The sequence below is a fragment of the Accipiter gentilis genome, chromosome 15 (assembly GCF_929443795.1).
Source record: "Accipiter gentilis chromosome 15, bAccGen1.1, whole genome shotgun sequence".
Classification (NCBI taxonomy): Eukaryota; Metazoa; Chordata; class Aves; order Accipitriformes; family Accipitridae; genus Astur; species Astur gentilis.
This window is the reverse complement of record NC_064894.1, coordinates 17698687-17711343: the sequence shown is the minus strand read 5'-3', so window position 1 is coordinate 17711343 and position 12657 is coordinate 17698687. Positions and strand designations below refer to the sequence as shown.

At 35.5% G+C, this 12657-nt stretch overlaps 1 protein-coding gene across 5 annotated transcripts in view; it reads left to right on the top strand.

The window, feature by feature from the left end:
* ASCC3 (activating signal cointegrator 1 complex subunit 3) overlaps positions 1–12657 on the top strand; it is a 278562-nt gene that overhangs the window by 161708 nt on the left and 104197 nt on the right. For all 5 annotated transcript variants that reach the window (XM_049818318.1, XM_049818319.1, XM_049818320.1 and 2 more), the window contains one exon: positions 12403–12594. In XM_049818318.1, coding sequence (XP_049674275.1) covers positions 12403–12594 — 192 coding nt within the window. The remainder of the gene's footprint in view (positions 1–12402; positions 12595–12657) is intronic.

Sequence of the window (12657 nt, the reverse complement as noted above, 5' to 3'; positions counted from 1 at the left end):
ACTGCACGTGGTAACTAGAAATGCCTGATGTGTCTGAGCTCCTGTTGTAGTTGGTGGAGTTCAGTGCATTTCAGGCAGTGGAGCCAAGAGGGTGCCTGAGCTCAACCATGAACAGACATGGGGCGGTCAGGGAGCAGAAATGCTGTACGAGCCCTGCTGCCTGATGCCCATGGGCTGTGAAGGGTGCTCAGACTCCTATTGCAGCTGTACAGATCTGCATGCAGACATCTACAGCGTTTCAGTCTCAAACTGAACCCTGCCATATCAAGCTGCTGGCAAAGTGGTCTCTTTCAAATGGTCAGGCAGTTCCTTTGCTTTCTAGAGATATTTCTCTGCATCAGATAGCATTAGATGGCCCTCTTCAGTTCTAACAGCGTGCAGATTAAACAAGTATGATGGAACTATCTAGTTATCTCAAGTGATGCCTCCTCAAAAAAAGAAATAGAATAGGAAATCTTTTCTAGGTTGATCTCAAGATTGAAAAGGCTATGCCAAGAATTATAAGTCATCAGTCTCTTCCTATAAATCTGATCAGAAAGGCTGGCTGATATTATCACAGAAAACAGGTTCAGTAGGTTTTCCTCTAGTGAGTGGTCACTAGGGGTAGTAGAGATAACACTAGTGTTATAGGTAAGCATAGCTTCTGTGTTTCCTTTCTGACTATTAACTGTACAGAAGAAAGACTGTTAATATAATTAAAAGATTAAAGAAAACAAAGCTCACAGTATGGTATCTAACACTTTTGAACAGTCATTAGCACTAATGTATGCATGATAAGTAAACAGTATGAAAAATGGAAACTAATCAGGGTTGGAGACGGACTGTGGAAGCAGCACAGCAGCTCTCCTCTCACCTGTTTTGTGCTGCTATGCACTGCATTAAGTGAGAAAGTAAAAATCTCATTACTTCTTCCCGTACCAGGTAATTTAGTCTCCATGGTATGTTTGATACGTGAGATATTTTCTTAAATTCCCTCTGAGATCTATCTGTTATGTGGGTAAGACATTTAAAGTTAGCTTGCTGAAGAAACTGTGTAGCCTGCTTTAAAATAATGGTATGTGAATTACAGTATCTTAACAATAGCGAGCTTCTCCGTTTTGACACAGGATTTCTAATCAAGTTTACAAACCCCAGACAAAGCAGATGGATGAATTAACGTCAATGCAATATTTTTTCTCAAATCTCTGTAAATATATGTCGTGGTTTAACCCCAGCCAGCAATTAAGCACCACACAGCCACTCACTCACTCCACTCACTAGGAAGACAGTTAACTCTATCCCAGCTGAAACCAGGACAGTATATTATAAAAATTACTTGCTCAAGAAAATAAGTCATCCTTTGCTCAAAATACTGGCCTTGGAGAGGAGGTATATGTGTTAGGTACATGCTTAAAGAACTGTAGATGTAGAAAACATTCTTTCAAAGCCAAATTTAATGATACATAGTTGTCTTCATCTCTGTGATTTTTAAACTTTATAAAGCAATTGTCTTGCAGGCTTCATGAAGTATGAAACAATGTTAGAAGGTGACATAAAATATTGGGACTATAAAGGCTGGATTTGAGGGGATTATTTTTTTTTAAGGGGGGGTAATAAAACTTTTTTTTTTTTTCCCACTAGATAGTGTTTAAAACTACAAGGACTCTCATAATTTAGCAGAGGCCTGTGGGGAAAATACCCTACATTTGAACAGGACCTGGCTGTAAAATCGAGCTCTGTGGAGGTGACTGCACAGTGCTCCTTTATTCCATCAGCTGGTTTCCTCTGGCAGCAAGCCTAATAGTTGCCTCAGTTTAACTGACAATCTGTCTCTAAATTCCCAAGTCTGCTGGCCAAAAGAGCATAGTAATATAAACCTTCTTGTTTCATCACTTATTAGGTGCTTCTTCTGTGGCCTTTTAGGTGTGTGAAGACATCATGTTACCTTTGAAACTGACTTTGAATGATGTTTAATAGTCCACAGGCTTCACAGTTCTGCACTGAGGTTGCAGAACTTCAGAGAGCAGCCTGCTAGAAATTTGGAATAAAACTAACAAAAAAGACAACACAGTTGTCAAAGGTGTTAGTAATAATCAGATGGTAGTGTTGATAATCAGAGTAAGTCTTACAGATGTCATTTCTAAGATGTATTTTTTAGTCCAGAGGGTACGGTGGAAAAACTTAGGAAACAGTAAGGCAAGGAGATAATTCCAAGAGAGATGAGGTTATGGAAATCTGATGGGGCTTGCATTTGAGTTGGGACAGGGGCACAAGGAATATAAAATTCATAAGAAACCAGGTTTCACTGGTACCACCACTCAAAGGTCTATTGGTTTCTTAAGAGATTTTTTTTTTCTGTTAGTACTTTATCAGATAAATAATTATCACTTCTGATAGTTAATCAGATGATACTATGTGAACATTGCAATATGAAAATACATAAAAATCTATAAATTTTCACATCCTTTGGAGATTTTTTGAAAGTGCTTGTCTTGTAAGATTTAACATTTTGCGACACTGAACTACAAAGTGTTACTAAGGATTCTTTGAAATTCTTTTGAAGTAGCAAAGACACAGGAGGAATAAAATGGCTTTAGTTCTGAAACTTGTTTAATATTATTAGCACACAAATAAAAACCTTTATGTGATGCTAATTACATCATGAATTTTCTTATGGGTCTTCATATTACACAGGTATCAGTGAAAAAACTTTTTTTTATGGTGCTGCTCATTGTCTGATGTTCTAGTTTGGTTACTTAATGAGTGGTGAGTGTAATTTTGACCTTTTTTTAGTTTAGGAATTTGTACCTCTTTTATTGAGTTGCATTTTTATTATTATGTCTGCCTAGTATTGTAATGTTTATTTTTTCCATGCTGTAGGGCAGAAGCTAGAGAAGTGAAGAAATGAAGCCACAATATCAAATTAAAAGACATTTAATACCTAGGGTTCACCTCTCCAAAAATTATTTTCCTGTTTTAAGATAAATTTCAGCTTTTCATGGTCCTACATACTAATGCCAGTCTAAAACAGTTTGAAAACCCTTATAGACTATTAATTCATACTGCACATTTCCAATTACCTATAAAACTTGTAAGAGAAATTCCACTCTTCTGAAGAATCCTCGATCTGTCACTTTGCATAGCTGTGAATTTGTAGTGGACTGTTATGGTTTAATTATGAAATGAGAAATACACTTAATGTTCACAAATGGATTTTTTTTTCTTGCAGGGTTAATGATGTCTTAGTATAGCCTTTGAGGAGGAGTTGCACTAAAAATCATAGTGATATGTAATAAATAAGCTGCAGCTGTTTTGCGAAGATCTTGAAAACACTTACTGCTTTCATTGTCTCAGAGTAAAAATGCATCCAGTATTGTCATAGCTCAGCAGAGTGGCAGTTTTGAGTATTACAAAGCAAAGGAGGTGCTCTCAAATATAACAAATATTTTTATAGAAACCATGCAGTATCAGTTTCCTGTTGAAGCAGAAATGTTGAAATCTTTGCACAGTTATGCACAGCAACAAAAGGCTTAACTAGGTCTCCAGAGGATGTCAGTATTCAAACTGAAACTGGTACAAATTCATCCTTGCTGTTGCAACGCTACCCTTGCATGTCATCAAACTGTCTCTCTCTCTATCAATTTCTTTTCATGCTGTGTATCTTCCCTACTGGCTAGTTTTCTAACAGCAGACTGAAAACTTCTGCTGTCAGCAAAACAGGCCAAGATTGATGACTTTTTCATCTGTGTACTCCCAAGTGGTTAACAAATATGATGACAGGACTTCCTGTCTCAAGGGCTGGAGAAGAACCGATACCTTGCTATATTTTACATTTCATGTATCTATTCCCAGAGAGAGAACAGTTTAATGCTAAATTGATGAGAAAGAAAACCAGAGCTTTACACAATTTTGCGTGCATTTTAAAATTGTGATGTTATACAATTAATTCAATCTTAATTGATATGCATTTTCCTGTTATTGCTAAGCTGAAATGTTTTGATACTTCTTCTAATAAGATTTGAGATTATTTAGGCAAAGATTTCTGTTCACCGTGAAGTCCAGATTTTCATCATACAGAAGTAGTAAAAAAATGTGCCTATATAATTTTTATTGTACTTGCTATAAACAATAGAAAGATCCTTATCATTCTACAATACATGAAAATTATTGTTATTTTTGCTGCATTTTCACTCAGTGGTAGAGCTTAAACTTATACATTATAATGCACATTTCCTTTCTGTCTACTGCTGTTTCCATGTGTGTTTTCACGGAATCATTTTTCATTCTAAGTTCCTGAACCCTTTTATCTGAGAACTAGTAACTCATTCGGTTTTAAGACAGGCACCGTAGCCTGGCTTGAAGTGAAATGTTAGGTTATTTTGATCCATGTTATAAAATTCTGGCTCCAGTTGAGGTAGTGCATTGTCTATGTGAGTAGCTCCTTTTTTTGCTTTAGAACAGCTAGGCATTAAGTGAGGTAATTTGAAACTACGTCTACATCCTCAGTGACTTTTTGCAAATCCATCATTTGTGCATGGTCAAACTTGCATTCTTGGTTCTTTCATTCTTGGCATGGCTGGCTGGCTCAAAAATGTAACATTGTAGCAATACTAAATTTCCTTAGCTTCTATGGTCAGTCTGGAAACACTTTTATGTTCTGCATTATAGATTATAGAACTGAGGAATCAAAGATTAAACTAAATGTTTACCTCTTGTTCAAGGTTTTTAAGCTGATTGTTATTCTTCTTCCTCCCATAGAATCTTACTTCATTCTCTGTTCACCGTGTAACTTTTCCAATGGAAAGAAGATGGGGCTGCTATGATGTAATTTAGTGTACTGTAAAAAGAGCACACTGAATAAGGCAAGACATTTCTGGACACCATACCTATCCATTCTTTAACTGGTAGTCATCACTACCTAATAAGCAAACTGGATGAAAAAAACAACCTTTTTTAAGGTTGTGGCAAGGACAGGGCAATAGAAAAATGTGCCAGAAATTCTGCCTTATACCTCCTTTCCTTGTGAATCAAAAAGAGAAGAAAAGGATGATTTGCAGGATATTTTTATAAAACTGGTCTCTGATTGGAGCGCAAAGCCATGAGGAATAACGTTCCTATTTGTACAACTGCAAAGTACGTTTTAAACCTGCATTATTTTGAAAAATCACAGTAACGTCTATCATGCAAAGTACATCAGGGAATCACTGAATTGCCAGATTTCAAATTCCCAACAGTTACTGTTATTTTGTAGGTAGTGTTCCAGCAATAATTCATATTTTCTTTACTAGCAGAAAAAATTTAAGTTTTCACTTTTCACTTTTGAAAGCAGACAAGTCTTTTTGGTTCTTATTTACAGGATTCATTTTCCTTTAAAGGCAACAACAGCTTCCCAATTTTTTCTTCAAAGAACATCTACAAACACTAACCCTGTAAAAAGCAGAAAAGTTAGCTGAAAAGTAAACCACAAAGTCTAAATAATAAAGATAAGCAAAAGAGTGTACTAAAATATAAGTATCATCTAATCACATCTCAAGACCTGTAGTCATACACAATGAAAATTGTACCGCTTTGAAGAAAAGAGGCCATTACTTCACTTGAATAAAAAAATACAACTATGTTAGAACAAGACAGTCATAACTTGGATAGGCTGCTTGGCCATTGTTCCTAATTGTCTAAACTTCTCCCCCCTTCTCTTTTACATACAGTTTTTCTGACTGTGGTCTAAATAAATTAAAACTAAATTAAAAATTAATTCCTTGACACTTCACTCTCCAGTGACTGTCTGTTTTACAAACTACAGAATCCCAGTTTGTTATATAGACCTGAAACATTTTTAGAACTTTCACTGAAGGTAGGTCTGCCCTGCAGAAAATTATGTGTGCATGTAGAGAGAATTGCTTTTAGTGCAACAACTGAAAAAATAGCCTGTGGCCTACTGAGGACTAGGGACGGATAGTTTCCTATTCTGAATGAGTACTTCTAAATTACAAATTGACAGGAGACAACCCTAAATCAATAGAAACCTGTATACACACAAAGAGGAGAAGGTTCAGAAGAAAAACAGTTATAATACTATACTACAGAAAATTAGTCCTGAATTATGTGCTTCTGATGATTGCACTCAAAGAATTGTTATCTTTACACTGATAGAGGGAGGTGTTTAAGGAAAGCAGTCACACTACTCTCCTTTCTTTCTCCTTCAGAGGTATTTTTAGAGCACTTTACAGAACTTACTGAGGTGATTTCAGTAAATTGATCAGATCAGTAACTCATAGGTTTAAACAATTCTAACTTTAATACAGTGAACTTAAATCTCCAGTGGGAGACAATTAGATTATTGACTCTTCCAGGAGAAATTCAGGCTGATTCACATTTGTTTGCTAGAATTACCTTCTTCAAATACTGTCTTGCCAGGTACCTACTAATTATAACCCAGTAAAAGAATAAGTGTTGGACAGCGATATTACTTCAGGATAACTATACAAAGTTAATAGCTGGATACATTAAAAAAGTGAAGATGTAGAGAATGAGCATGCATACTCATTAAGTGGAGTAGCATATTGGCCAGCCTGCATCCATCCAGAAATGATCTGCTACATCATGCAAGTAATCTTGGTTGAGGAGAGCTCTTGGTAGTCTTTGGGTTCTTCACAGGAACCAGCTGCAGGGTGAACTGTCAGTGAAGCTAATGCTGCTGTTCCCAGGAAAGAATGAGGAGTATTGTGAGGGTATATCAACACAGAAGCACTACCTGAATCCAATGTATTGAACTGTTGGGTATCTTTTAAAAAGTGACTGATTTATAACTTTACAGAAAAGCTTCATGACAAGTTGTTTATATATGATTTAGTGTATTACTACGTGTTTATTAAATACTAATTTTCCATTTCATGCTGTTTCTCAAGCATTATGAAAGGTAATACAAGATAAAGACCAATTGTTTAATATATATTCATCATAGAAATGTAGTCAACTTTTAAATCCTTCAGGGAAAATTTCTTGCAAAGTTAATTCTTTGCTTCTGTAATAAAATAGTAATTTAATCTTACTGTTACCACATAACATGCCACTTCACCCTTGTCCTAGAAACAGCTGCTGATAGCTTAGCTATTATGCAGACAGTGCAAGCTGAATAATACAAATAAATGTTCTAATTAATAAAAGGAGAGTCCTCAGGTAAAAACACTGTGGCTCCAATGCATTCCTTTTTTCTCTCTTTAGACTCCAATCTGTATTTCTTCATGTTCAATTTCTTTCAAAAACTGTTGGATAGTGTTACTGTTCATCTTCATAGTTTAGTATTTTCTCTAGGTTTCATATATTCACTCTAACTGTGCATATTAAGGGGTCTCTTTTTTTTTCCTTTAACAAGAATTTATTATATTTTTTACTTCATATTTAAAAACACCTTCTCATGGTTTTATTGGCACTATCCAAGTTTTGATCTCTGCCCTTTGAAACAGCAGTTGTGAATAAAAGAATAAAACTTAAGTTAAAGATTTAACTTTCATAGATTAACTAATATGCAATATGTATGAAGTAAACTCTGAAGAGCAAAAATGGTGAATGATCATGCAATCCTTTGATCATTTCCTTCTATTTCTCTTGATCCTTATACATACTGAAGTCTCGTTAGTTTTTTGTATTTAAGGAACAGGAATAAGCCCATTGATGGACTCTTCAACTTCCCTTTTTTCATTCTGCTTTTCTCAGCCTCCCTTTACTTCCTGAATAGATGGAAACTGCTCCCATCTTATCTTGATCTCATAAACTTTGAAAGACAATCAGTATTCTTTAAATGAGCCAGCAGATCAGATTCAGCAGTATGATTAATACGAATGAGGCAGAACAGGTTTTTGTCTTATTGGAAATTAAAAGAATTTAGAAGATCAACCTAAGAATTACACATTCGGATATCTTCAGGAAAAGTACAAAATAGTTATTTTGGAAAAAATTGAATTGTATTCGTCACACAGTAGTAGTACTAGTTAAAACTGCCCTTCACTGAAGGCTGCAGCAAAAGATACCTTACTTTGTTTGGTTTAGGTGTCTGTGATATCTGTGCTATCTGAGCACCGACACTCATCAAGTGAAGCTAACGAGGCCTCAAAATTAAGAGCTAGTACTATCCAGGGTGTCAGAACAGTGCAGAGAGTGAATGATGGGAATAAATTGCTCAGAATTGCTCAAACCAGGGAACATATATGATGGTGCATTCTGAACAAACTGCCAGTGCTGCCCTATTGTGAACTCCACAGAAAGGAAATTACAATGATTGAGTCTTATGGTCACAAGCATGAAGTTTTGCTGTAGTAAGGGGATCGTGAGAAAAATACTAGAATAGCCTGTGCCATTTCTGTTACTGGAAGAAAATACATGGTAGTCAAAAACTGTGTTATTAGTGGGGAAAAACACCAAAATTCAGAGCTGCAAACAATACCTTCAAAATGAGGAAGCAGAAAGGGAAAAATAAGTAATTTACAGAAAGAAAAAAAATTCTGATCTTCCCAAGTAGTGGTGATTGATCTACTTAGTGTGTTCTAGATGAGTGTAGCAATTGGAGATTAAAGAAAAGATGTAAATTGATGTTTCACTTATCAAGAAGTAATTTATTGGCAGCTGCTTCTCATGATCAAGATTTATTACTCTTTTTTACTTGGTTTTTTAGATAAAATAAGAAAAAAATAGCTATAAGCCTATTAAAAATTTCATTCTTTGATTCACGTAGTATTGGTAGTTCAGATAAAAAGCATGCAGCTTACAGTCTTTTTGAATGATGATACCTTTGTGATACCAGGTAAAAGAAAAGGGTAAGGAAGAGTGTTATTTTTATTTTAAGTCTTTAGCTGAAATACCCTAAAGCTTGATTAAATCTTTTTTTCTGCTATGTATGCCTCATTTCTCATTAAAATTAAGCAGGACGGTTTTTTGTGTCTAATTGTGACATTTTTAATGTGTCTTTAATCAAGAACTGCATGAAACTTGGGACATTTAAAGGAGAAATATAGGTGGCAGCAAGCTAAACTAGGAATTTATTTAATATGTACTCTTTTAGGTGCACACACACGTAAGCAAAGGTCGTAAATCTACAGCCTTCTTGAGCAATAAGGGAGGGGAAAGAAAATCAATTCTAATCAGGAGACCAGTGCCAGACCTCATAATAACAACTTCTGCATACACCTGAGGCACTTAGTAACATTTCATATAAATTTTACGCAAAACCATTTAGTCTGTAATAGAACAAGATGGGAGCAGTACAACTTTTGATAGTTTCACTTCCCTTATTTAATAGTTGTTGGTTTTGTTGTCTCTGCAACCATGAAAATCCAGATTTAATAGGATAACCATGCAATACATGGCACGAGAGCTTAGAAGTAATTTTGTTTGCAAATATGTTGCCATTAAAGGATGTGCTGTGTGAGCAGTCTTCCAAGCCATCACTGAGATATGTGATCTATTTTTTTATTTTCTCAAGTGTAACTTTATAAAATTGGGTTACTTCATTGTTCTTGAACTAATTTGCCTTGTATCTTTGTAATTTAAAATGCCCACAAATTTATGGAAGGAAAATTAATTCAATATCTGTGCAGTTAATGGAATTATCCAGGATAGCTAGTGATTTGATTTGCTTGGCATTTGGTTTTTTCCTATGTCAAAAGTGGGCTGTGAGTATTTAATTTTAAAAAGTTCATCATCATCTGCATTGAAAAAAAATTATTTAATGTGTCTCTAAACTGTTTACTGTGTAACCTGGAAGTCTATAACACTTACAGATTCAATAAATGAACAGACAAAACCTGTGAATATTAAATATTTCAAAGGTGTTGGTCTAGAATGTGTGGTAGGTTTTACGAGCGTGTGGATATTCTTTCTAAATGCAACTATATGGATACATTTAGGTGTACCTACTTATTTTTAAATGGTTGATTAATCTTAAGCTTGTAAGTACTTGAATTATAATAAGACTAGCATTGCCATATCTTAATGTGTTTTCTGTGACAAACTTTTTCCCTTCCTCCTCCTTTTTCCTGTATTCACAAGTTCCTATCTCTAAATTGGTGAAATTGTACTTCCTAAAACTGCAAACGAATACAGTTTCCTTCCATATATAGTACAGGATCTTACTCTTCTTAGTTTCCCATTAGTAAATTGCCCGGTCTTTCAATCACATTAGACAACATAAACAATCAGGTTGCAAACAAAGGCATGTAATTTTTAAATTATGGAGATTTGGGAACAAGATTTGGCTTTTTCAGCTACAGATTATAATATTTAAAGTGTAATTTTTTATATTTAATAAGTGCACTTTTTGAAAAGTAGTTATTTTAATACCTCTAAAATAGTCATGTGACACCAATACAACAAGGTCTACTAAAAAAGTGAAATTTCTTATGGTTGTCTTACCACATAGGAAGATTTGCTTTATTTAAGACAAAAGCTAATGACATTGTTAAATGCTTAGACCATGTTCTGAATGTAATCGGTATCAATTCAAATTTCTGTGTCACAATTGTTCTCAGATTTGCAGCTGAAGTGAATTTTCCACATGCCTGTCCTCTGTGAGAGTTGTTGATGATAATCTATAAATGCAAACCCTGGTGCATTTGTGTTCTTTGTGAAATATTTGTTTCTATTCTCTAGCTCATAAAGAATAAGCTTCATGAACTGCACTGCCACTTTCTCAATTTCTTATTTATTCATTTTTAAGCACTAGAGCAGTTAATTAAATTTGCCAAAAAATCATGTGTAGTTAAAAGCTGAGTTTGATTTCCTTTAAATGAATAGTAAATAATTACTGCTAAAGCAGGAAAGATCAGATATTGAGAAGCTGGATAATTGTGAAGCTGAGAAATGTGGTTTTCCTACAATATTTTTCTTTTCATGTCCTTCTTTATAATTGCATTCCCATCTCCCTATTTATTTCTGTGTTTGCAGAGATTTATTGTTCATGTTTGGCAGTATGCCAGTACTGTGAACCATATTGTGCTTTGCTTTACCCACTCTGTATCCCTTAAGTCAACTTTCAGTGGCTGTGTGTCAGGTACTAGTAAATGTGAAGATTTAAAATAATAACTTGATCTAGATAGAATTAATTCACTATAATATACAGGTCTGAAAATACAGTGATGGTCAAAAAAATACTTAACTCCATTGTGGTCTATGGAAAAGTAGAAATCCTCTGCTGACAAAGATAATAAAGAAATCTATTTTAGGGAAAGATTAGAGTCATCGATACCACAACCCTCCTGGTATATTCGGCAGCGATCAATTCTGGGAGGCAGTGAGTGCAGCAGTTAGGAACGTGGAAGAGATGGGAGGAAAATCAGAGGTGTTTGTGGCAAACCAGGGACATTGAAACACGAAGATCTGAGAAGCCAGTAGCCAGGGGCAAGGGTAAAGAGACTGTATATGGCATGCTTTCTGACCTTATGTAAGCTCATATAAGCTTGGTTGAAGGTCCTTTATTCGAGTTTACAACAGGGTTACTGTGCCTTTCCTCCTGTCATCTTAATTGCAATAAAAGAGATGTACCTTTTGTTATACTTGAGCTTTAGCCCAAAGCCTTGTTTCTGAACAGAGATGACTGTTCCCGTTGGGCTAAAATGGCATGAACTCTTGTGGTTTGGGTTTCCTCTTGAAGTGGTTCAATTTCTTTTTTCCTTCCCTGTTGCTTCCGGAAGACACACTCCAAAGGAATTGGAGTTTCAGAGTTTAGTGTTTGGAAGAGAAGTGCATTAGTTTTTTCCTTAACTTTGAGTTAGTATTTGGTTTAGGTGAAGCATGATAAAGCTAGCACCCAGAAATAAGAGCGACATGCTTACAGACCTCGTACACAGTGGGAGGCTGGAGGACCTGAGGTTTTGCAGACTGAGATCCCAGCCTCCTACACATGGGGAAGGTAAAAATGAGGGGTAGATGAACAGTTAGATTCTGTACTATGAATTTGTTAATCCACGCTGTGCTGAGCTGATGCAATGGCTGGTGGTGGGAAAGGGTATCCCCTCCTTAATGTTAAGTATAGTGTGTGGACTGCTGCCTTAAGTCCATCCTAGCTTTCTGCATGGCCTGAAAGAGTTGCTTTTAAGGAAAAGCAATATGGGAGTTCTCAGTTTTGGTGTTCATACTGGTTATCAGTAAATTTGGATCTCTGTTTAAGTGAAGCTATGTTTTTATAAAAGTATTCTTTTAAACAAGTATATTCTTTGGAAAGTAAGAATAGAAGTCAAATTCATTTATAGAAAATCATGACATATTGGCATTGATGAAAAAGTTTGACTTTAATAGAAATAGTTTCTTTCGTATGACTCAAAATAATATTCTGGGGGGCGGGGGGGGGGGGGGGGGTCCTGTAACTTTTTTTAATACAATGCTTTTTGTACTGTAATTAGAAGTTAATTTAATTTTTATGCTTGTCCACCTTAGGTACAAAGATCCAGAAATAAGCAGTTACGTGAGCTGTTTCCAGATGGATTCAGTATTCATCATGCAGGAATGCTGCGGCAAGACAGAAGTTTGGTTGAGAATTTGTTTTCTAATGGACATATCAAAGTCCTGGTTTGTACAGCTACGCTCGCCTGGGGTGTCAATCTTCCTGCTCATGCTGTTGTTATTAAGGTAAGAGCTTTCATTACTCTGCACGTGGATATATGTCTTAACAGAAACCTGTAAAGAAGCATA